At 38.6% G+C, this 24,896-nt stretch overlaps 1 protein-coding gene across 4 annotated transcripts in view; it reads left to right on the top strand.

Moving 5' to 3' along the window:
- Positions 1 to 24,896, top strand: part of Amot (angiomotin) — a 66,436-nt gene that overhangs the window by 30,717 nt on the left and 10,823 nt on the right. For all 4 annotated transcript variants that reach the window (XM_026396807.2, XM_026396808.1, XM_026396806.1 and 1 more), the window contains 4 exons: positions 576 to 668; positions 7,037 to 7,182; positions 19,470 to 19,619; positions 20,687 to 20,877. In XM_026396807.2, coding sequence (XP_026252592.1) covers positions 576 to 668; positions 7,037 to 7,182; positions 19,470 to 19,619; positions 20,687 to 20,877 — 580 coding nt within the window. The remainder of the gene's footprint in view (positions 1 to 575; positions 669 to 7,036; positions 7,183 to 19,469; positions 19,620 to 20,686; positions 20,878 to 24,896) is intronic.

Here is a 24,896-nt window from a genome sequence, read left to right on the forward strand (position 1 = left end):
ATGTCTCTGGGCTGTACAAGCTTGAAATAGTGATTCCCTTTGCTATTTGCTAGGGCTCACTCCTTTCTTTTATTTTTATCTTCACCTGATGATATTGATGTTTCTACTTTAAATCACCATCAACACCTTTAAAACTACTGCCCTTGGGGATGTTATTTTCTGTCTTTGGATTTCAGTTATCTGTAAAATCAAGGGACTCAACTAGATGTTGTCATGGGCCATTTCTAGCTTTAACATTATATGATTTTAAGAACTTCACAGGAACTGTGATATTCTTTTTTCTGGTTAATGAAAGTCATCTTTATAAATTTGAGGATGGAATATTTCATTGAAATGTACAATTCTACATCTATACCAAAAGGTCATGAGGAGTGAAAGAGTTAAGTCCTTATTCCCTTCTTCCCTGCTATTGTTTTGGAATTCCTGTTTGTTAATCTCTGTGCGTGTCATCCATTCCTACTACGTGATGAGAATATGCAAACTTGTTTTGCCGAAGGTCAGTAGTTAAGAGGGCAAACAACATGTGCTTGGTAATTTGTATTTGGGGCCCTGTTGATTATCTCCAAATTCCACAGAGCGTCTAGAGACAGCCAACAAGCAACTTGCGGAAAAGGAGTATGAGGGGTCCGAGGATACCAGGAAAACCATCTCTCAGCTCTTCGCAAAAAGTAAGTCTGAAAGCTTCAGAAGCCGGTGTGAGTGGGTGGATGGGAGCAAGGTGTGTGAAATGGTTGCCAGGTTCTCCTTAGCTTTCAAGAACAGCCAGGATACAGCAAATATCATCTAGGGATTCTTTTTCCTGGTGAAGCATGAAATTGGAAGATTCTATTCTATTTCTTCTAGGCCAAGAAGTCAGCTTGACACAACATCTAATCATATCAAATGGCTTCCTCTGTATTAAACCATAGAAACTTCTTGGAATCCCTGCCATTGTTATGGCTAGCTGAAGAGAGGACTTCAATGAGCATGGGGTCCCTTAATGTTGAAGGGATGTTCTTAAAAGGTTCTATATGCTGTCTCTGGTAGGGATGATATTAACATGAAAGATTGATGAATAGTGTCTGAAATAGCTAACCTGCTGCTGGGACTCCCTTAGTTAAACACTTAGTATCATATCCTATCACACTTTGATAGATTGCAAGGGTAGCTAGAGGCCATGGCCTGAACTAGTGACTCCTGTTGCAGAATTGAAGGGTGTAGGGCAGGCAGAACTCCATCTTCCTTAGAATAGTGTTTCCTTTGTCTGAAAATACTCCTAGGACCCTAACGATGAATTAATCCTCTTCTTTATGGGTCCCTAATGAACTCCACCCAGCTAGACAATGCCTAATTCTTTCCAATTGCTATAATAAAGGCAGCAATAAAAACTTCATAATAGATTGAGTCCACAGGGAGAGTAAACTGGGAGGAAACAGATGAACTGCCCTCATTTCTGCAGATACCCAAACTTGGTTTCCCCCATCCCCCGCCCCCCTCAGTGCAGCCCCTGCTGTACTTGTGCTTGGTAGGGATTTGTCAATCTTCCATCTTTGCTGGGCCTCCAAATGACCCTTTCAAGTCATTCTATGCAGCTTCCAGTCAGCTTTTACAAGTTTGTTTGATCTTTACTTACAAAGTTCCCCTCCCTGCCTGGGTTGCTCTCTTGTGCTCTGGCTTCAGAACAGAGTATTTCTTCCTCTTTTTCTTTCTGCCCCCTGTTCCTTTGTCAGTAGTCTTAGATCAAGGAATGTCGTTTTTCTGGTGTCATCCATGCCCAGTGTGAATTGTTGTGAAGTTGCTTTTGTGGTGTCACGGTTGCCCTGGAAGCTAGTTCAGTGACAGAGAGAGGGTGGCAGCCTCCCAGAACAAAGCAAAACAAAACAAAACATATGGATTCTTGCCCTGGGTTTGATAGTTCGTACTCCTCTCTGTGTAGAGATGGTATTTCAGGTGTCCTAGGAGCTCTGCTACAGTTTTATAAAATGTGATAATTTACTAGATCAAACTACCTTAACAGCAGGGTGAAAAACTGTCAGATAGCTCTAGAACTAGACAGGGAAGAGAGCATGAGTCTTGGCCATGACTCTTGGCCTCCTTTATTTCTTTTGCCTTTGGATATCAAGAGGGCCCTGCATGGTTGGAACTATGGCAGAAAGAAAGAAAGGCCTTTTGAAAAGCCTCCATGGAGTGTGCACTCCAGCAATCCCAGAGTTCAAACCAACTCGATCCAGAAGGCAGTCCAGCATAGTAGAAAGAATAGAATAACTTGGGCTTAAATAAGAGCTCCATTCCTTATTTACCAATTGTGGGTCCTTGTGCTAGTTAGTCATGCTCTCCAAATCTCTGTTTCCTTATATGCAAAATAGAGAAGAGAACAATACCTGTCTTGTATGGTTGTTCTGAGGATTAAGTCAGTACAATACCTGGTAAGCAACAAATGTACATTTCTTTCCAAGGTACATCTGCTCACACAGATGTATGTAAAGTCACAGTGGGAAGGTAGAGTGAGGCTGTCCTGTGAAAGTTTCTTTTAAGGTTCAAAGTCTTGAGAAGAAGGACATTCAACCTTCAAATCCAAATCCAACTACTTACTTGAGTTTCTGGCGAGAGATCTGTTCTAGTTATGAGGAGAGGGACCTAGAAATGCATAACTACTTATGCCATGAGTAGTTTATGTATATGTCATTATGTAACTATAATATAATCCTAGATTCAGAAACATAGATCAGACAAATGTCAACCTTCTCAATCTGAAAACTAGTATAATGCATCTGTCACATCTCAATGAAAAGCATATATACATATATATGCCTTTCTGGGACTTGAACCCAGTGGCACTTAATCACGGTGCCACATCCCTAGCTCTTTTTATTTTTTATTTTAAGACAGAGTCTTGCTAAGTTACTTAGGGCCTTGCTAAGTTGCTGGGGCTGGCTTTGAACCTGCAATCTTCCTGCCTCAGCATCCTCAGTTGCTGGGATTACAGGCATGTGCCATTGTTCCTGGCAAAGGGTATATTTTGAAACTGCAGATTTCCTTTCATTATGAATCATTGTGAGATCATGATGATTATCTTTATAGAAGAAGTTCCTCTGGTGTTTCTTTTTTACTTTTGGATGCTTGTTTTATTTAAATAAACTTATCTCTTTTGATCCTTAACAATTATCATGAGGTTAAATAAGATGGTATTGTTATCTCTGTTTTAATCTCTAGAATTTTTATTCTTCTTAGAATTTTCATTTTTCTACTTACATTACTCATCTATTCTTACATTCTGTCTACTTTTTCTATTAGAACCCTTAGCATATGAATCGTAGTTGTTTTAAATTCAGGATCTGATAATTCTAGTATTCTTGCCTATCTGGCTCTGGTTTTGATACTTTCAAACTCTTTTCCCTTTTAACATGTCTTGTCATTTTTGTTGTCGTTATTGAATGGCAGACATGCTGTATGGTATAAGAGGAACTGTGGTAAATGGATGCTTGAATAACACCTGCCTTGTAAGGTTGTTCTGAGGGCAGTACACCTTTCTGATGTGGTGGTAAGTTGGAGGGGGAAGGGAAATGTTCTCTAGTCCTATGAATGCTTCTCAGTTGTTCCCTCCCTAAGAAGGTTTCAGGATGGCCAGAGAGGTTAGAGTTGGGTATTTCCTTCTCTCATGCAGAAGGCTTGAACAGGCTGGAGTTGGGTATTATCTTATCCTAGGTTGATTTGAATCTGGAAAAAAAATCCAGTAGGTTAGGCAAGGCTAAATAGTTTCTCTCAAGGGTAAGCCTGGTTTAAAAAAAAAAAAACAGAATACTGTGCCATATTTCATAATGGTTGCTTCCCTCACTCGGCTGATAACACAAGAGGATTTTTCTCTGATCTTCACTGTGACCTGGTCAATCTTCTGGAGGTAAGAGCTCACAAAAGCACAGAAGTTCTATTATGACTGCATCCCTGGAGTTGTCTCTCAGGTTTGTTCACACTGAGCCTCCAGCAATTCATCAATTATAGTTCAGATTTTCCTAAATCTCTACTGGTTCCTCCAGAGGTTTCTAATCCTGTGATTCTAAGCTGGCAACTTGTGATTCTCTGTGTCTACCTGTCTGTCTCTCCAATTTTGACAGAAGTTTGCCCTGTGAATTCACTTCTCTGAAGGATCTAAGTAAAGTTATTTATATTTCAGTTTGTTCAGCTTTTTGATTATTGTTAGGATGGAGTGGTGACTTCTAAATTCCTTTTATACCACAACAGAGACCTAAGGTCCTGTTATTCTGTTTTAAAAGAAGGGAAATCAGGACATGGTTGACAGTTCGATTAACTGACATGTTGAAGTCAATAAAGTTAAGGAATGGTAAGGGCTAGAATCTTGGTGCTGTTAAAACTTCTCAGAACACTTTCAGGATTGAGATATTTATTGAACCATCCTTGCATGACCAAGATAAATACCATTTCATTTTGTTATATCATTCCCTGGTACAAATTTTGGCAGATTATTTATTCTCAGAAAAAAAGCATACCACTTCAGCCAGATATTCAATTTTATTTGGGCAGTTTTGCAAAGAACATTCTTAGGGTTATTTTAATTTTCTCTACTTCTGTGACTCTTTTTCCCATTCAATTCTCATATCTTTCACTCATCCTTCTTGATGAGACTCTTTAGTGGTTTACCTATTGCATTTTATGTATACTAATCTGCTCCTGAATGTGACTAACAATTGAACAAATAGCATTGATATTTTCAGGAGCCCGTCTGAATAAGACATCTAAAATTAGGACCAAACAATGGAATCTTTAACTGATTATTGGGAGGAATAAGAATTACTTCATTGGGCTGGGGATGTGGCTCAAGCAGTAGCGCGCTCGCCTGGCATGCGTTCGGCCCAGGTTCGATCCTCAGCACCACATACAAACAAAGATGTTGTGTCCGCTGAAAACTAAAAAATAAATATTAAAAATTCTTTCTCTCTCTCTCTCTCTTTGAAAAAATTACTTCATTGAATAAATTAATTTTTTAAAAAGAATTACCTCATTGAGATTCAGTGAGAGTAAATTCCAATGGAATATTGAAATGGTTCTGATCGGCTATGGGTACTAGAATAAGGAACATCCAATATAAGAAGGCAAATTGAGATAAGAATAATATATGGACCAAAGTATGAATTTTGTTTAGAGACTACATATAAACCTATATAAATTTATTAGAATGCTAACTTATATCCATCCTCCAAGCCAAAAAGATCATTATGGGTCCCCTAAACTCTTTCATTCTTTTTTTCAATGTTATTTTTGTTAGAGCTTTATAGTTATACATAATAGTGGGCTCACCCTGACAAACACATACATGCTTGGAAACCAATTTCAGTTCTTGATTCCCCCCCCCTTACCTCCTGCTTTCCCCTCCTATCCTCCCTCCCCTCTCCCATTCTCCTTCTTCTACTATTTTAAACTTCCTTTTACTCATCTATTAATTTGTATTTGATTGGTTCTTTAGTTATCCTATCCTTCCCGCCCCATTTTCTTTATTTTACTCTGGCTTCTATATATGAGAGAAAACATTCAACCTATGAATTTCTGAGTTTGGCTTATTTCACTTAGCATGGTAGTCCCTATTTCCATCCATTTATAGGCAAATAGCCATAATCTTAAAAGTCTTTCATTCTAAAGTCAAAGATCGTGTCTACACACACATACACATACCATACACACACATATATATGTATGTACATATATATACATGGTGTGTGTGTCTATATATTATAAGTACACAGGTATATCATCTTATTTTTAAAGAAATCTAAACTTTCAAACTCTGATAGGTAGACTTAATTCTGCTAATTTATCATAAAGGGAGAGTCTCAAGTAGAGGACTTTTAGGAGGTGAAATGTCTGCCTGTATTCCTCTGATCCTGATGTTTCTGATCCCAATGTTTTCCCTCTAACTTTTCCCTGTTGGTTCTGACAGTCCATCCACACCCAGTCTATGCTGCAGGAGAAAGAATGGGAAAGAGCATAGCATGGCTTCTAGTTTTATCTTACTGTTTAAAGACATTGACTTCCCAAGAGAAGCAGATTCTGAGATAAAGTGAGCTATGTTAGGGATGGTTTTGGATTAGGAGTTCCCTGGAGAGGACATGTTGTCAAATAAACTTCATCTCAGTTAGAAAAAATGTTAGTGTGTAAAGGGTAGGATTGAGATTTTATCCGTGTTATGAAATATCAGGGGTTTTTTTGTTTTGTTTTGTTTGCTACTGGGGACTTAACCCAGGGACACTCAACCACTGAGCCACATCCCCAGACCTTTTTTGTATTTTATTTAGGGACAGGATCTTGCTGAGTTGCTTAGGGCCTTGCTAAATTGCTGAGGCTGGTTTTGAACTTGCAATCCTCCTGCCTCAAGTCTCCCAAGCTGCTGGGATTACACCCATGTACCACCATGCCTGGCTATGGAATGTCATTTTTAGATTTATTTGATACACTGTGATGAGGAAATAATGGGAACAACTTTATTGGGCTCAATTGATCTTTTTTCAGTGCAAGAAAATTTTGAAAAAATAGGGCTGGGGATGTGGCTCAAGCGGTAGTGCGCTTGCCTGGCATGCGTGCAGCCCGTGTTCGATCCTCAGCACTACATAGAAATAAAGATGTTGTGTCTGCCGAAAACTAAAAAAAATAATATTAAAATTCTCTCTCTCTCTCTCTCTCTCTCTCTCAAAAAAAAAAAAGAAAAGAAAATTTTGAAGAAATAAAATTGAAAAGATGACTAATTTTCTCTTCTGATATATGTGTGTATGTATTTATCCTTCTTTGTATAACGCTTCATATTTTCATGACATTTTATATCTACTTTCTCACTGTTTCTGCACAAAGACAATTAGGTGACTTTTCTAAATTTACACAGAAAGTTTGTGATAGAGCCAGTGTTATAGTCTACATCTTGGGTATCCTGGTTCTTGAAGCTCTGTGCTAGAATAGTAGCATGTCAAGTAATGTGTCCAGTTTGTCAATTTTGCTTACATAAGTCTTTGAGCCAACTCTGGGATGGAAGTCATGATATTTCATGTCCTGACAGATAAAGAAAGCCAGCGGGAGAAGGAGAAGCTGGAAGCAGAGCTGGCCACTGCCCGTTCTACCAACGAGGACCAAAGGCGACATATTGAAATCCGAGACCAGGCTCTGAGCAATGCCCAAGCCAAGGTGGTGAAGCTGGAAGAAGAGGTATGTTTTGCTCAGGTAGCATGTGAGCCTGAGGGTGGGAGAAATGGCAAAACAAGAACACTGGGCTTCTATCTTAGTGGTAGCTTGAGCAATCTTCCAATAGGAATGTGCCGCTTCTAGTTATAGTTGTGTTGATGTGAGTGGACTTTGAATTCTTTTCTTTGTTGCAAGTTCCCCTTTTTCTACAGAATAGGAAATCACTAGAGTCGGGGGCAATTCCTATTTACTCATTTATATAATAACCAAACTGCCCTCATACTCCAAGTTCTATATACTTAACCCTGCTTGTGAGATATATATTAGAGTGCTTTAAAGCTTTATTTTGGAAGAACCAGAAAATGATTCCAGATATTTTAAAGCACTCCATGGATCTTGAAATTAGAATGGTCCTCATCTATTTACACTTAATGGGAAATAAATCCCCTCTTAGTCCTAAGTCCCCCTCTTAGGTCAAAAATATATCTTTGTGGCTGTACCTTTTGGACTTAGCATATTGGTTTGGCAAAAGTAGCCGCCTTGGGAAATCTGGGATAGGATAAGACTAAATTTATGTCAGGAGTACTGACCATGATCTTTGCTGTGGTTTAATGATTAGTTTTTAGCACATAGTTATATGATGGGGGTGAATCTGTCAGCTATTACTGTATCAGGATGGAGCCCCAAAACTATAACGCATACAATTTATGTATCTGATCAGTCTTGATGGAAATGTTACTTGCCTGCGACACTAAACTGTTCATGTCAAATAGAGGGAACTTTGTTGCTGGATTGTCCATTGATTAATCTTAAATGTCAGTTGACATTGCACTAAAGTACTACTAACTCCCAGATGCTTTGCGCTTCTAGGAATGGATATATTTCAGTGAACATTGATGCTAAAGAGTAACTTTGTTAAACAAATTTTATATCTCAATTCTATTCTAAAATTTATGTTGTTTTAAGTGGAAAATGCCTTCATTATAATAAGCTGGAAGCTTTATAAACTTGATACAAAATTAAAGTGTTAGGGACCAAATACCATTCTGGCTATTGTATGTGAGGTATCTTTCCTGCCTTCATTCATTGTTTGCTTCCTGTCCCCCAGTAAGAATGGTTCTAGTTACTGGAGATCTCCTGACTCACAGATTTCCTCTGCTTTCCTTTTTGGGTATTAAAATGCTTGCTGCAATTGGGATATGGGCTCATACTTTACCAGAAGGTAATGCCATCTAATCCATTATATCCTTTAACCTGATTGATTAAGTGTTAACTTCAGGATAAAATAAAATAAAATAAAGTTGAACTTTTTCTCCATCAGTATATAATATATGCTCAGAAATATGCTAAGTTGCTTCATGAAAAGTGAGGAAGTCTTGCATTTGCCAAATGTCTGTGTCTAAGGAGCTTAACACATCCTTTGGCCCTCAGTACACCTCATATATTCCCTTTCCTCTTTTTTTTTTTTTTTTTTTTGGCAAGGGATTTCCAGAGAAAGTTACAGGCCAGAGTAAGACTGTATTCTTTTAGAGAAGGACAAACTAAGAGATCTGCTGAGAAGTAGCTTGCTAATGATCACATGGCAGGTCTTGGGTAGAGCCAGGAATAAAACTGGTATCTCATGACTCTTCCTTCCATAGACCCTGCTGCCTGTCTCCCTGTCTGAATCATCCTTTGGTTCAACTCCCAAAAAGAAAATGTGGGTACTTGTTCAGATTTAGTAACCTCTGCATCTTTTTAAAATTACCTTTTTATTGACAGATAATAGTATATCTTTATGGGGGTAAAGTGTGATGTTTTGAACCATTTTATGCATTGTGTATTGATTGGCTCAGGATGCTTAGCTTATCCATCATCTCTATCCCATAGCATTTGCTTGTTATGAGACTAATACGTTATTGTTAACTGTACTCACCCTCTGTGTGAAGGACCATCAGAATTTATTTCTCCTATCTGATTATGGCCTTGTACCCATTAACCCTATCCCTGCCTCTTCAGTACCCTCCCTGGCCTCTACCACTTTACCATCAGAATTTGTCTAAACTGCTTTGACATTATGGTATATATACAGCACTGCTCCCCTTCTGGGAAGGGTACTCATCCAGTTGGAGATAAATGAACAAAATACTGCAACCTTCTTGGTTTTCATTGTTTGAGGATACAGTGGGAACTGGTTGTTAATCATGGAAATAATATGTGTGTAGGAAGAAGATGTTCATCTGTAGTTCCCACTGAGCAGCCCTCGTGGAAACAGTTGCCTGAAATATATATCTGGCTTCAGACTTCTGAGGCTTTTCTGGGCATTTGTTCCAAAGATTTCTAGTAGTTTTCCAGGGACTTGCCCCAAAATATGTAGTTTTACAATTTCATTAAGTTCTAAATTTTGGCTGGGATTGAATGAATGTTGTCTAATGGCTAGATACCTCAAATTAGCCCATTAATTATTGTTAATTTTTTAGTCTTCATCCAACTTGTACTTTCCTATAGAGTCTAATTGTTGGGGAATTCTGAGTTGCTGTTGCTAAAAGAGGTGGAACTTTTGACTGCGAGAGTAGGCTCACAGCCCTGTTTCTATCCAGTGGAATCTCAGAGACCACATAACATCTTCCAAAACAAAGCCAGATCATATCTCTAACATATAAAAGCTTTCAAAATCATGTCTCAGAAAATTAGACTAGTTCTTGTGGTTTTGCTTTGTTCTAGCAGCCTATCAGAGCTGAATTTGCTCCTGGGTGGTGTTTGTCCTGTCTTTCCCATATGTTCAAAGGAAAATTTTCCTTTCTATCATCCTCAAATGTACGGACTGCTAAGCAAAGTATTGCTTTTGTTCTGTGACTCAGTCACCTTTAGGTCTCAGTCATTATGAGTTAAAATTTCCAGCTATGGAATATTAGGGAGGTATTTAAGGTATGTATTCTGGAACAGAACTGGTGCAAGGGTTCTTCATTGTGGTCCCTGTACAAAATATCAGTGAACATTTCTAAAACAAGAAAGGTATTCATGAGTACAAGCGTTATCTCTCTGTCTGATGGAGATGGCTCAAGAAAAGCCTTGTTTGGAGGCAGAAAGATATGCTAGATGATCTGCCTACATCCAGTATAAACACATAACTTAGTTATGGCTCACAAATGGCAAACACAAATTCTCCTTTTTTCTTAGGCCTTCAAAGTTCTTCCAGTGAGAATGTCTTCAGTCCACTTAGTGAATCATAATTATTTAAAATTTCTCAAAATAGGCCTTTTGTGTGAGGGATGTTTTTTCAGCTCTCCAAGCTCAGGGTCACTCAGGTAACTAGTTCTCATTGCATCAAGATGGTCAGGGAAAGATTATAGCTACTTCAGTGGTTCCAGGGTCCTTGTGTTTATTTATGTTTTCCTCTCTAGAAAGACCACATTTAGATGCCTTCCCTGAAATTCATTCCATCCTTCTAATCCCATTAAGTCACTTGCCTGGGGTTCTCTGCAATCACCAAGCCCTATACAGAAATGTGGTCTCAGGCTCACAGAGAACCTTTCTCTTGGAAACACAACTTCCATTCTCTTCAGAGTTCAGTGTAAATTCTTTCATGGATGCAGCTCTGCTGACACCCAGGGAGGTATTTTGCTGGGGAGGGGATATACCTGTTTTTTGGTGCATCACTGTGACCAGGCCTTGCCACCATTCTACAGTCTGTACTGCAGGCTGCCAAAAGAGGTAAATGGTGCCTTTCCGTCTTCACCCTTATCTTTCGGAACACGTAGGTCCTATTGAAGTGGAGGCTCATTAAACTCCAAGTCAAAAGAGCTCTGTGTCCTACAGCAACTACGGTATTCTCTCATTCAAAGAGAGTCTCCCCACCCCCTACCAATTTAACCTCACTGGAGAGTTTCAACGGATGCCTGGCATATCCTCTCACAAGGCTAAAGGCAGCCCAGGCTTCTGGCTGGCTGCTGTCTTATGAGAATCCAGAATTGAAGCCATCACTTGGGTAATTGTTTGGGGGATGGTGGGAAAACGGCCTTGGCAAGATCAAAGAGGGAAGATGCTGGGGGAGGGTGGTTACTGAGCAGAGAGTGCACAGGAAAGGATACAGCAGAATCTGGGAGGGCTGGCAGAAAAATCCAGTGAGCCTTGTTCTTTGGATTTACACTAGAATGAAAGCCATAGAGATTCAGGAAGAAGGGGCCCAAGTGTTAACCTTTTCATCCAGTAGCTGCTGGATGATTTGATCATCCCATCAATAGCTCTTGCTGGAGTACTGAGAACATTTTCCAGAGCCCTTTGCCATTCCACCCTGTTCTCCCAAACTTCCTTTATCTTGTTTTACTCCATTTCTACCATTCTTAAGGCTGATATTTCTTCTTTATTTCTAGGTCCCATTCTACTTTATGTGTTTTTCTCTCTTTTTGGGGAGTGGGAGTATTAAAGATGCATAAGTTTCTGCTACTGGACTTACTTATGTAGTACCATACCTAGTCTTCTTCCCAATAGGGAAACATGTCTTAAGCATAGACATTTATATGTCTAATGCTAAAAAATAATTTTCAAACAATAGGATATTGTTGGTGAAGGTAAAATTTACAAGTGGTCATAATGGCTTATAGATTTGGATGGAAGTTCTGCGGGTGTGAATTCTATGTGCATTTAGAGTATTGATAGGATTCAGATGAAGTTTGTATTCATCCTGGCATCTTCCAGGGTGTTCTGCTGATGAATTGTGGATTTATTTGATGGGTACTTCATCGAAGGATGTCATGTGTATTTGTTTTGTAGTAGGTGTGACTGCATCTAATATGCTAGCAAGCAAGCAAGAAATCATGTCCCCATCTTCAATAGAGATAGAGTGACCTCTCTGAGATCAATTCTTTCAGTCTTATGATTTTGGCTTTTTAAATTCCCAAGTTGGAAATCTTATGGATTTTTCTTTAGTCTTCTTTATAACATGAGTTCTGTTCCCCATAGAACAAGCTTTTAGAGGTGGCATTTTGCTCTTCAATTCTTTTAATATCCACCCGAGGACCACAGCCTCTTGGCAATGAACAGAGGCAGCATACTAACAACAGGGTAGTGTTACCAAATTGCTTAAGTGTAAAAACTTACTTGGAGCCAAAGGCTCCAGGGTAAGACTAAATCAGATCAAACTAAAATCACCAAAGGCTGTCGTGGAGTAACAGAACTAGTAGCATGAAGGAAAGTACAGTTATGCTGGTGAAACTGTAAATATTAGGCAGTAGAAGGGAAGAGGCAAATCAGCAATAATGAAGGCACTGGATTTAGTTCTGTGTTATTAGCCTCACTGCCCTTCAGATGGAGTGTTTATATATGTTGGTGTTTATCCAACTAGTATTAATAGTTTGCCCCCTCTACTTGCCCATCTGTATTTTTTAACCTTTAAAAATATTTACAGATATTTTACTTTATATCTCTAGGAACTTTGCAAGTGTTATCTTTCAGCAGATTAGGAAATTAAAGTACAAACAGATTAGACCATACAGTTAGCGATAAATCTAGGAGAAAACTCAAGATACCTAATCCGGTTCTTTGTCCACCAGTGAATAAATGAGAGAGTTAATGATTAAGTCACTTCTTTGGAAATGGCTGAGACAAATGGTTCTCTTTAGGAGCCCTAGACATGATTTTGTATATAGCTATCCTTTAAAAAATAAGTTTGAAAGACACCCACAGTTGTTGGAAGGAGGAAAGGGATGTCATCACGTGGTATTTGTTGCAGGGATCAGATTTTCCTGAGTCAGAAGCAGGTTAAGGAATCTGCCAAATGCTTGGGAACAGATTCAAATTATTGCAGAAGTGTGATGGAAAAATATGATTGATTGAGCTCAAGACTATTTGCCTTATTCTTTAATAGGTTGCCTTCCAGCTGCTCTTTCTTCTAATTTTACAATTCCCTTTTGAAAACTTATCTCTGAATAGGAAAGATTTAAAACACTTATCTTGACTTGGCCAAACAAAGTAAATACATTTGTGAAGGTGTGTGTTTATTATTTGTATATTTGCAGTGTTGTAGCTAATCTAGACCATGCTCATTTTTGTTCTTGTCTGTAACAGTTATTTAATATTAGCTGGTCACCAAGAATGTAGACCAGTGAACTAGAACTAGAAGAGAGCTATCAAGGGAAATAGTAGGGACCTACCCTTATATGACTGAAGGGATACTGATCTCCAATGTAGCAGGGACTTTGTCTTACTTCCCACTACATTACTTTTGCTCTTAAAGATAGAATAGGGACTGATACATAATAATCATCAGGTAAATTTCTGGTGAATAAATGAATCCACACATGAATAAAATATTTAAAAATGACTGAAAGTATATTCATGATGAAAAGCTTTCATGAAAAGCAGCAATCAAGGTTAGGAAAGATTATTTCAAAGAACTCTTGGAGAGTTTAGTGATTTTGTGAGGAAGAATAAGGAAATGATCAGACTAATATAAGATTTGATAATTTGTATAGTAGACATGGTACAATTTTAAGGCAGTAAGAACCTAGAGCATCAACAAAGGCATTTTAAATGGCCATACCAAAGCTGGAAATGGGATAGTGTGACAGTAGACTGGGTAATGAATCAAAATGCATTAAGCAGTTTGAGAAATAAATGAGAAAGAGCAACTTTGGTCTAAAAGGTATAGGAGGTGGTGTAAAGGTACTTTGGATATTGGAAATACCTAATACTAATGGAATAGAAGTGCTAACAGTAACTGCTTTTATTCTTAAATAAGATAGTACCATGATATCCTACTTCTGGAAGTCTTTTATAGCACCTGTATGCATTGACTGAATGTGCAAAACATGAGTGTATAGATGGGGAGAGCAACGGAAAGAACTGGTAAGTTGGTATTGTAATAATTTAGTTGTGAAATAAAGATTTAAATTATTCATATTGGCTATGAAAATGAGAATAAAAGAGATATTGATTAGAATTAAGACATAGTGATAGTTGGATATGGTGGTTAAAGAAAGTGGGAAGAATAATAATTCTAAGATTCTGAAACTGGAAAATGGGTAAAGTGATGATGTTGACTGAACCATCAAAAGGATAATATTTGGGGGAAAGTTGAAAGCAGTCCTAGGGCATGTTAAATTTTCACAGTGAGACTTCTTGCAGTCAGGTAAGGATCTGTGACTAAAGACACTATGAGAACATTAAAGTATGAATATAATCTCTTGTTAAAAGTGTGGTATAAAGGAGCTGTCCTGTAGTGCTAAAGTGTTGAGCAAATTTTCTCAACCTTGGCATTAACGACATTTGGGACTGGATAAATCTTTGGAGATAGTGAGAGGCAGGGACTATTTTGTATTATGAGATATTTATCAACACTCATGGTTTTTATCCATGAGTAGCAACCATAAGTGGCTATGGCCACCATAAATGTCTCCATACATTGCTTAATGTCCCCTGCAAATGGGGACATTCATTACCCAGTCTACTGTCACACTATCCCATTTCCAGCTTTGGTATGGCCATTTAAAATGCCTTTGTTGATGCTCTAGGTTCTTACTGCCTTAAAATTCTACCATGTCTACTATACAAATTCTCAACCCCTAGTTGAGAATCATTGGTATAGAGACACAAAAAGTAAACTATCTTAGATTGGATCTTTGAAGTACAGTAAGAGTAGGGCCAGTGGGTTGGGAGAGAAGGTGGATCTAAAAATCAAGACAAAGAGTAAGAATAGTTGAATAGTTTGAGGAATCATATTTAGAGAACATAGATTTAGGGAAAGGAAGGGAAGGGAGTCTTTTTAACAAGTTTTTGAAAATTGGCATTTGGTTAAAAAAAATTGAATGGATGAATGATTTCCACCACTCACTGAATATCCATGGGGGAATTTGGTTGAAATGATGGATTTACTTGGAATTTTCCTAGGGGCTCATGGTTACAAGTCTTGATTAGAAACCCAGAGTGACTGATCTGTGGTTTTGAAAACTCATTTTCCACATGAAGGCCTGAGCCATTACCATGGCTTTGGGAATTTTCACATGAACCTTTACTTCCTTGAACACTGAAGACAGAAAAATCAATCATCTAAGATCCTATGGAGAGTATACATATTACAGAGTCTGAGTCTTGTATGTGTACACACACACACACACACACACACACACACACAAACTAAAGCACACCTTATGTTTTTACCTCCAAGAATGTTCTTATACAGAATTCTAGGATGCTGTTTGCCTTGTCCTCTTGGATAGTGGTAAGCGTTGAAGGTGTCAAAGGGACTCCTAGATTCACAAAACATTTAGGAGTTCAAAGACCTTTAGAGGGTTGAATTATCTGTGTAACCCTGTGTGTGTTTGTGTGTATGTATGTATGTGTGTGTGTGTGTGTGTGTTTGAGAGAGAGAGAGAGAGAGAGAGAGAGAGAGAGAGAGAGAGTGAGTTATTGAGAAATGCTTACAGGGAAAGTATGATGACAATAGTTTGAACAGAGATCATCACCATTCCTCGTAATGCTTCATCAAGCTATGTTTTATTTTTTTTTTAACTTCTTGAAACCTCATGGGGTTGAAGGGAGAGAATATTATGTCCCAAAGCAGTGAGGGGTGAAACAGCAAAGAATATTTGGGAACCATACTGATGCATCAATTATGAAAAGATGATGAAGCAAGGTAAGGTAGGAGGACCATTCGCTAGGGAAGACAGATAACACACAAGAAGAATCAAGATGAATACACACACAGCTGTGGCAGTCCTTTTCGAATGAAGTTGGTAGAATCCTAAAACATACAATGCATAATAGAGGAGACAGTGAATGCAACCCATCTGCCATGGTAGCCCCTTAAGCACCTCAGCAAAATACTAAAACCCTGAAATACAGTTTGAAAACCTTTCTAGGAAGTGGCAAACTTTTTTTCTGTAAAGAACTAGATAGTAAATAGTTTCAATTTGGTGGACCATGCAGTTTCTGTTCAATTGCAACTGCTCAGTTCAGCCATTGTTCCTGGAAGACAGCCATCAACAAAATGTAACTCATTTTGCTGGTATCGAACCTACAATTCTCCAGAGCTTCAGTTGGCTTGCTGTTTTGGTTTGCTGACTCCTGAAACCCCCTACATTCCTTTTAACAAGTGGATACTCTGAAGCTGAGAACAGGGAAGCAAGTTGTTGTTAATTGTAGAACTAAGACTAGAATCCAAGTCACCTGAGAGCCACCTTGTTACCTTTTCCTTTCATTGTGCTGTCAAATAGAAATTTTTGTTATGTATGTCTATATGGACCACAGTTAAATACTTTCTTTGTCATGAAGTGGAAGTATTTCTCCCAAATAATGCCATTTTAGAAAGAATATGGTGTGTGTGTGTGTGTGTGTGTGTGTGTGTGTGTGTGTGTATTATTTTATTTATTTTTTGGTACCGGGGATTGAACTCAGGGACACTTAACCACTTAGCCACATCCCCAGGCCTTTTTTATATTTTATTTAGACAGGGTCTTGCTGAGTTGCTTAGGGCCTCACTAAGTTGTTGAGGATAGCAGTGGAGTTAAACAGTATAGATCTTTGTTGGATATATCTATAAGGTCTTGGATATATCTATAAGGTCTTGCATTGGTAGCATCTAAGAGTTGTCCTTTTTTGTTTGTTTGTTTGTTTTTTTTTTTTTTTTTGGTTCCACAAATTGAACCCAAGGGTGCCTAACCAGTGAGCCACATCCCCAGCCCTTTTAATTTATTTTTGAGGTAGAATCTTACTAGGATGCTTATAGTCTCACTAAGTTCCTGAGGCTGGTATCAAACCTATAATTCTCCCGCCTCAGCCTCCTGAGCTGCTGGGATTACAGGCATGCACCATCACACCCAGATAGAATTGTCCTTTTCTATCCTGACATATCTAGGCATTAAGTATTTCTGAGGTGATCATGGAGTTTTTGGGTGAGCTATACTTTTTCTTTTTTTAAGGAGGTATAAGAATTATGCTGGTAACAATGGTCCTGGTACCTTGTGAAGAATAATCCCAGTGGTAAACTGTAATGGGATTTTTCTTAGCCTGTTCTATGGAATTTGTCTGGCCTTCATGACCATCTTCAGGGCACTCAGAGAACTCCCTGGGCCTTAATTGATTTTCCCTTCCATGTGGTTGGCTCAGTGACTTTTCTTATTGAGGTGTTTTTGTTACAATATTTAGGTTTCCTTTTTCAAGAAAGGAAGAACATGAGAAATCCACATGGCTCTAGATTGCTTGTTTTTCAGTTTTCTTAGCTTACATTGCAGTACTTTGCCATCAAGGCAAGAACTGCATGCTATCTAAGTTTAATTGCCTTTAAGTATAACTGCTGTAAGCCTTCATAATTATGGTTAACATTCTCCACATTAATGTTGCACTGCTCCCTTAGGGTTTTCAGAGTGATTCACAAATAAATGCATTCAACTTTAAATAGCTCACGAGGATTATAGAACCCCAAAGGTGAAGGATGGAGAATGTTTCCTGCTGTCCAATTATTCAAAGCTTAGCAAATAGGAAGGCAGAGGTATCCATGACCTTAAAATTTTGGTTGCCCTAGTCAGTGTTGTTACAAGTAGTCATGTATCCCAAGAAAGAAAAGTTTAAACTTATTGAGAGAAAGAGCATGATGATTTTGTTTATTTTATTTCCTAGGAAAAAATCTAATGGATAAAAAAACATCTAGGCTTAGAATTTGTTTCAACTGGTTTATAAGATTAGATTGAACAAGGCCTAGAATCAAAGGGAATGTCAATAAAGTCTGGAAAAAAATTAAGTTTGTTTTCCAGTTACCTGGGCAAAGTATAGCACAGGTCTGGTAGGAAAATATAAGATAGGTTTCTTTTCACCTGCAGAAAGTTCAGCAATTCTAATTTGGGGAAGGGACAGATATAACACAAGGAGCATGTCCTAACCAGTCCATGTCAATACTGTCTGAATGGACATTCTAGGGAGTGGCAGTTTGGAATCATGACCACAAAGGAGTTGTCTGGTCTCTGCAGTGGGGGATTCAGATTGGTCCTTTGCCTTGGCCCCAGCTAAATGGACATGGGTAATGCTGGTTGGGTGGGTAATTTCTTACATTGCAATTATCTACCTAGGTAGCTCAAGGGCTTGGGGGAACTTGTTGAAAAGTTAGAATTAAATTCCTGAATTTAATTCAGGTTATTGATAACATTTTCAACTGAAGTCTTAACAGTGACGGTCTATCTCCCTAACTTCCATGAGAGTGGTGACAGAGATGCCCCACTTGGAAGAATTTCCTCTTTAGAAAGAGTCCACTAGTTGATTTATTAGCATTGAGGGGTATCACAAAGGTATTCTGAGAAGTATAATCTGTTCTTATGCAAACAAGGTGGCAAAGCTGTTCTTTCCTCTATCTTCTTGGGTGTCGAGTTCTTTTTAAAGAACTGTGAGGCCCTCCTCATTCCTTCATTCCCATGGAGCCAAGATTTGACTTATGAGTTACATGGGTACAAATAATTCACTTTATTATTCCCAGTTTGTTTCTACTTTTACTTTTGTACATGAAATATAGGCTTGCAAAGATGAAGAACTGTGTTTGACTTGGGCATAGTTTGATTGATTGATTTGAATCTTTAGGAATCTTTGAAGGTCCCAGAATAAAAAGTTGAGAGGCTACAGTACAGAGTCATCAATTCAGGCTCATGAGATAGAAATCTCAAATAATCTTGGTCTTTAATAAAGAATGAGTAGTCCTGGTCAATGGGGATACTAAAAACTTGAACCATTGGTTCATAGCTTCCTTTTGAGAAGCAGAAGAAACTTTCCAGGAAAGTGTTGATGGATTATATTGAGAACTTATCAGACAGACTTCAAAAAGATAATTCTGGCCTCCTTGTAGTTGCAGACTTTCTTACCTAGAAGTGGAACAGCAGTATAAAATGAGATGGGTTTCCTTTACATACCAAATTAAACCTTTCTTCCCAAAGAGTCCCCCTATTCCCTTTTTAGCACTTCTTTACACTAACAACTAAAATAAGCTATACCTTCCTCAAGAACATTCTAGTTGAGAGTGAAGAAGCAGAGCAGAGGCAAGAACATCCATTAAGTGGGTACCTGAAAAACTTGCCAAGACATGTTGTACTTAAGGGAGTAGACTTAGGGAAGATATAGAGATAATGAAGGAGAAGGAGATTAAAGAGGGGCTCCTGATTCCATTCCCTCTTTGTATTCTCTGTATGAGAAATATAAATCAGCCTGCTTCACATCACAAAGGACCTTGTCATTTGTTTCTTTTTAGAGCTGGATTCTAGGACAGGAAGGGAGCTAAACACTGCAGGGATCTGCATAACTGACTTTGTTGCCCTCTTTCCTTCCATCTTGCAAATCTCCCCATCTGGGATTTCCAGCTGAAAAAGAAGCAAGTATATGTAGATAAAGTGGAGAAGATGCAGCAGGCCCTTGTACAGCTCCAGGCAGCATGTGAGAAACGTGAGCAGCTGGAGCACCGACTCCGGACACGACTGGAAAGGGAACTGGAATCCCTCCGAATTCAGCAAGTATGAAGAATCTAATAAAGATGGGGTGCAGGGGGAGAGGGAAAAGGGAGAAAGGGAGAAGGAAATAGATGATTTGTGGTTATTTTTCAGTTGGCATTTGGCATGAACAAAAAAAGCAAATATTTGCTCATCTTTACATTTTTTTGCCCCACATACCTCGCTGAAGGCTACCTCCCCATTATAAATAGAATGCCTGCTTCCTTAGCTTCCTATTCCTATTCCAGCAATCCCCCACCATCTCCAGTAGTAGGGATTGAATCCAGGACCCCATGCATGCTACATAAGTGCTTTTCCACTGGGCTTCATCCTCAGACCTTCTCATTTTTTTTTTAATTTTGGGGCAGGGACTTGCTAAATTGTTGAGGTCCTCACTAAGTTGCTGAAGTTGGCCTCAGGCTTGTGATCCTTCTGTCTTCCAAGTCTCTGGGATTGCATGGATGAGCCACCGTGCCTGGCTCCAGCAAAATTCTTAATGCTTCTTATAATCTTGCACCTTTTATTTTTCATAGGAACCATAGGCCCTGTAAGAAGTGAGACATTTTAGAATTAGAAATGGTCTTCAGGAATTGCCTGGCCTCAACTTTAGAGGAGAGAAAAATCAATATACAGAAAAGATTGTATGACTCACAAAAGATCACAGAAGTTAGGGGCAAGTTAGCAAGTAAAACCTAGATTTTTGAAATCCCCATTCCTGCCAACTAACTGGCTGGGATGGCAGTTTTCACCCTATTGATCCACTTTTTGAGTATCGCAACATTTATACATGGCAGGCTCTTTTTCTGACCAAAGGAGTCTCACATTCAAGTCCAAATCCCACGGTCTGAAGAGAAGATCTGAATTCCCCTTTCTTCTTTCTGAATCAGAATCCAAACTAGAAACTGAGAATGTAGCTCAGGGTAAGAACACTTCCTTGGCATGCACAAGGCCCTGGGTTCAATCCCCTGTACCACCAAAGGAAAAAGAAATTCAAGCTGAAGTTGCTTGAAGTAGCCTTTCTTCAAGTGGAACTTGGACACTGTGTTTCTTTCTCTTGTTAATCTGAGGGGTCTTGGTATCTCCCTCAACAGCGCCAGGGCAACTCTCAGCCTACCAACGTTTCAGAATACAATGCCACTGCCCTGATGGAGCTCCTTCGGGAAAAGGAGGAGAGAATTCTGGCCCTGGAAGCTGATATGACAAAGTGGGAACAGAAGTATTTGGAGGAGAATGTGATGAGACATTTTGCTTTGGATGCAGCAGCAACCGTGGCTGCTCAGAGGTGAGGAGGTGGTTGAGAGGGCCACTGCTTGAAGTGGGTGATTGCTAAGAACTGACAGATAACTGATTCATACATTTTCCAGTGTATGATTTTCTCTGATGCTCTAGTCTTTCCTCCAGTTTTCTTCTGAAGTGTGTGATTTTTGTTTTTTCATCTGGGGTTATGCAGGGACTGAATCGCTTCGGGGACAGAGTCAGGAATTTGAAAATCAAAGTTGTTTTATGGACTTACTAGAATAATAGTAGCACTTGCCTCAGAAGCCAGGAAAATTACAGATGGGATCGGCTAAATATTTGTACACCTCCCTCCCCAGAGCCACTTTCTCTCAGCCACATGTGTACACTGTTTAGCCCTAGGGCTGGAATGAAACCCCCTTCAGAGAAATGCCACTCAGAACCTAAATGTCACTCAGTAGTGGCTGCTGCCATTTGATAGGTCTGGTTTGTCCTGGGTATGTTAAAGGCTGTGCTGAACATGAATCCATCCCTGCCCTTTGAGAAGGTCTAAATTTGAAGGCCACATTCTCTGTGTGCTTAAGATCATCACATGTGAGCAGTCCCATTCCATCTGGTACCAGGGAGAAAGTGGCGGGAGGATTTTGGTTTCAATTTTTTATTTGTCCTGCTTTATATATTATAACATCTAAATTATTGGCCTTTGGAGGAAACAGTTGTTCTTATAAACAACTTGTAGTTTGTCTTGCTGCTCTTCATTATCATCAGTTGAAAAAGAAGGAAAGAACAACAAAAACTCTGTTCAAGTTCAGTTCAGGTGATGATTTTGGTCATGTTGATAATAGCTCCTGATTTGGAGTTGGGTATCAAAGGTGTGCTATGGCATATTGCTCCTAGATAGATTTCTATCCAGAAAGTTTTTAAAAACCACAGTGCTCTTAACACTTCAGTATATGGTAAGCCAATAGAGCCTAGAAAAATGCCCACCAGACTTTGGCCTGCAATATATGTGTGGAAGGGGAAAATGGATACATTTATTTTTGAGTACTTCTCATGCCCGATCAAATGGGGTAGGGCATCAGTGCTTAAGGAATTGTACTGGTGCTTTGTCAAACTCACTCCTTATTCTCCAGGAATACACCTTATGCCTCTCTAATGTAACCAGCTTGCTTTCAGATAGTCCCTATATACACCTTTAATAGATAGAAGCTACCAATGGCTTGATATTGAGTCTTCAGGGGCTAAACATTCCCTGGCTTTGTTTCTTGAGAAAGACATGCTCAGTACTTTCCAGGTACCCCAGCTGTGCCAGAAGATGGTCATAAGGTTTGTAGGCAGATTCAAAGAACAATTAAGTATCATTTTACCTCTAGCTTCCAATGAAACACCGGTGCCTAGCACTTGTTCAGAGATTATTCATGAAACCATGACACTGAAAACAGTTATTATTGGGAGGTAGGGAAACAGGGTAATTTTGTCATGTTTGGACAGAATCTTAGAAAGATGCAACTCCTAAGTGTGTGTAGTGTGAGAAAATACTAGAAAGCAGGGTGCTGATTCCAGGTAAAAAAAACAAACAAACAAACAAACAAAAAAACCAGGAAAGCTGGATGGGGCTTATCACTTTTATTTCTGTGGGCTCCTCTGCCTGTCTTGCCAAGATCTCTTCCCATTCCTTTTCCATTTATTTCCATTTTCCTCCTCCCAACCTAAATGTAGGTACTCAGCAAGCTTCTGCTTTCTGCCCATTTCTGTGGTAAAAGCTTATATTTGCTTTCTTTCAAAATAATTTTTAAGTGCCTATGATATTGGTTGCGTATGGAAAGTGCTCTAAATTTGTTTAAGGAGAGAAAGAAAGACAAACAGAAAATAAGAGAAAGGAAGTGAAAGAAATGATTTCTAAATGTATAATTTATATCCCTAAATTTAAGTCCTTGTTTTAGTGTACTGCTTAGTTTCTGTGTATGATACTAATGTCTCAAACTTAATATATTCCAAACCTAATAACTCATAGGTAAATGAAGAGTTTCACAATTAGGAAATCTTACTTAGATGGTGTCACTGGTAGTGGTAGAAGATAGAATATTTTTTCAATAGATTATTAGTTACACATTAAAAAATCTCATTTAGTTGTACATTTTGGTTCATGTTGGTAATTGAATACAACAGTGTAGCTGTCACCAGGACATATTCTGAAATGACCTTGTGCTCCTTGAATTTGATCCCCTTTTCTCCGGACAATGACTGATCTTCTTTTTGTCATAAATTTGCAATTTTCTTTCCTACAGTGTCATATAAAAGGAGTTAAATTGTGTTTACCCTTTCTTTTTGATTTTTTGTGATCAGCATTAATTATTTTGAGGCCCTTCCAGGTTGATGCATGTATTAATAGTTCATTCTTTTTTATTGCTGAATAGTGTGTTATGGTACCAGAGCTTATTTATTTATTCACTTGATGATGGACATTTGGATTGTTTCCAGTTTGGGGACATTGTGAATAATAAAAGACATTTTTTAAAATATCTTTATTTTATTTATTTATTTTTATGTGGTGCTGGGGATCATCAAACCCAGCGCCTTGCCCGTGCTAGGCAAGCATCTACCACTGAGCCCCAGCCCCAGCCCCAGCCTCAGTCCCAATAAAATAAAAGACATTTTAACATAAAGAAAAGACAAATTGATCTTTTCTCAAATGAGAAGACATATATTAGGTAGTCTTTTTATATCCTTCCCAGCACTTTGATTCTGTAGAATACCTTTTGTCAAAGGGAAAGCTGTCAAAGAAATGATTTCAGGACCAGAGTATGAAAGCTAAGTTTAGCCTTAAAGGGTCCAGGGGAAGACATTTAACCCATATGGAGAGTGTTGGCATTGCCCTTCATCCTGAGATGTATCTAGATACCAGATTTACCAACTCTGTGATATTGGACAGTCATATGAGTAGGTAAATTTTACTTGATAAAAAGTTAAGATGGCTAGCGAGGGGGGAGAAAACAGTAAATCAATGATTTTTTGCTTATTTAAAATTAGTATTTGATACTTAAATATTTTTTTTCTTCAAATGAATAATGGTGATTTATATTATTTATAAAAATGTGTAATGCTTATTATACGAGGTGCTCTTCTGAGCATTTTACTCTTATTTCTTATCCTCAGAATACTTTTAGGGAAAGTGCTGTTGTCCATTGTACAAAAGGAGGAAACTGAGGCACAGAGGAAGGGGTTAAATAACTTACCCAAGATCACACACAGCTACTAACAGGTGCAAGAACCAGAATTTAAATTTATATTTTTGTTATCTTAGCTGCTGTACTCTACTGCCTCCTAGATATGGGTATAGCTCAAAGATGGTGAAATTGGGATCATTAGCTCTTCAGTAATACAGTTTGAGACTTATTATTTGGTACTAGGGACTGAACCCCAAGGTGCTTTACTATGTAGGTAAATTCCAAGTCCTTTTTATTTTTTTTATTTTGAGGCAGGGTCTCACTAAGTTGCTGAGGTTGGTCTTGAAGTTGGAATCCTCCTACCTCAGCCTCTTGAGTCACTGGCATTACAGGTGTTCACTCTCATGCCTGGCTTGAGATTTATTATTTACTCCCTTGGAAATATTATAAACAATCAAAATAATACCTATATCAAGGCTCCTCTCTAGATGCTTAACATAGATAAGGGAAATTATGATCGAGTAAAATTCTCTCTTCATCCCCAGAAGACCCATTTGACTATGCAGATTTTTAAAATGATTTTTGTAGTTGTAGATGGACGGCATGCCTTTATTTTATTTGCTTAATTTTTATATGCAGTGCTGAGGATCGAATCCAGTGCCTCACATGTGCTAGGCATGTGCTCTGCCACTGAGCTACAACCCCAGCCCAATTATGCAGATTTTGAGTTTCAGCTCACAAATGGCAAATTTCTTTCCTTTTGTTTTTTGGAACTGGTGATTGAACTCAAGGGCAGTCGACCATTGAGCCACATCACAGCCCTATTTTGTAGTTTACTTAGAGACAGGGTCTCACTGAGTTGCTTAGCATGTTGCTTTAGCTGAGGCTGAGGCTTTGA

The sequence above is a fragment of the Urocitellus parryii genome, chromosome X (genome assembly GCF_045843805.1).
Source record: "Urocitellus parryii isolate mUroPar1 chromosome X, mUroPar1.hap1, whole genome shotgun sequence".
Lineage (NCBI taxonomy): Eukaryota > Metazoa > Chordata > Mammalia > Rodentia > Sciuridae > Urocitellus > Urocitellus parryii.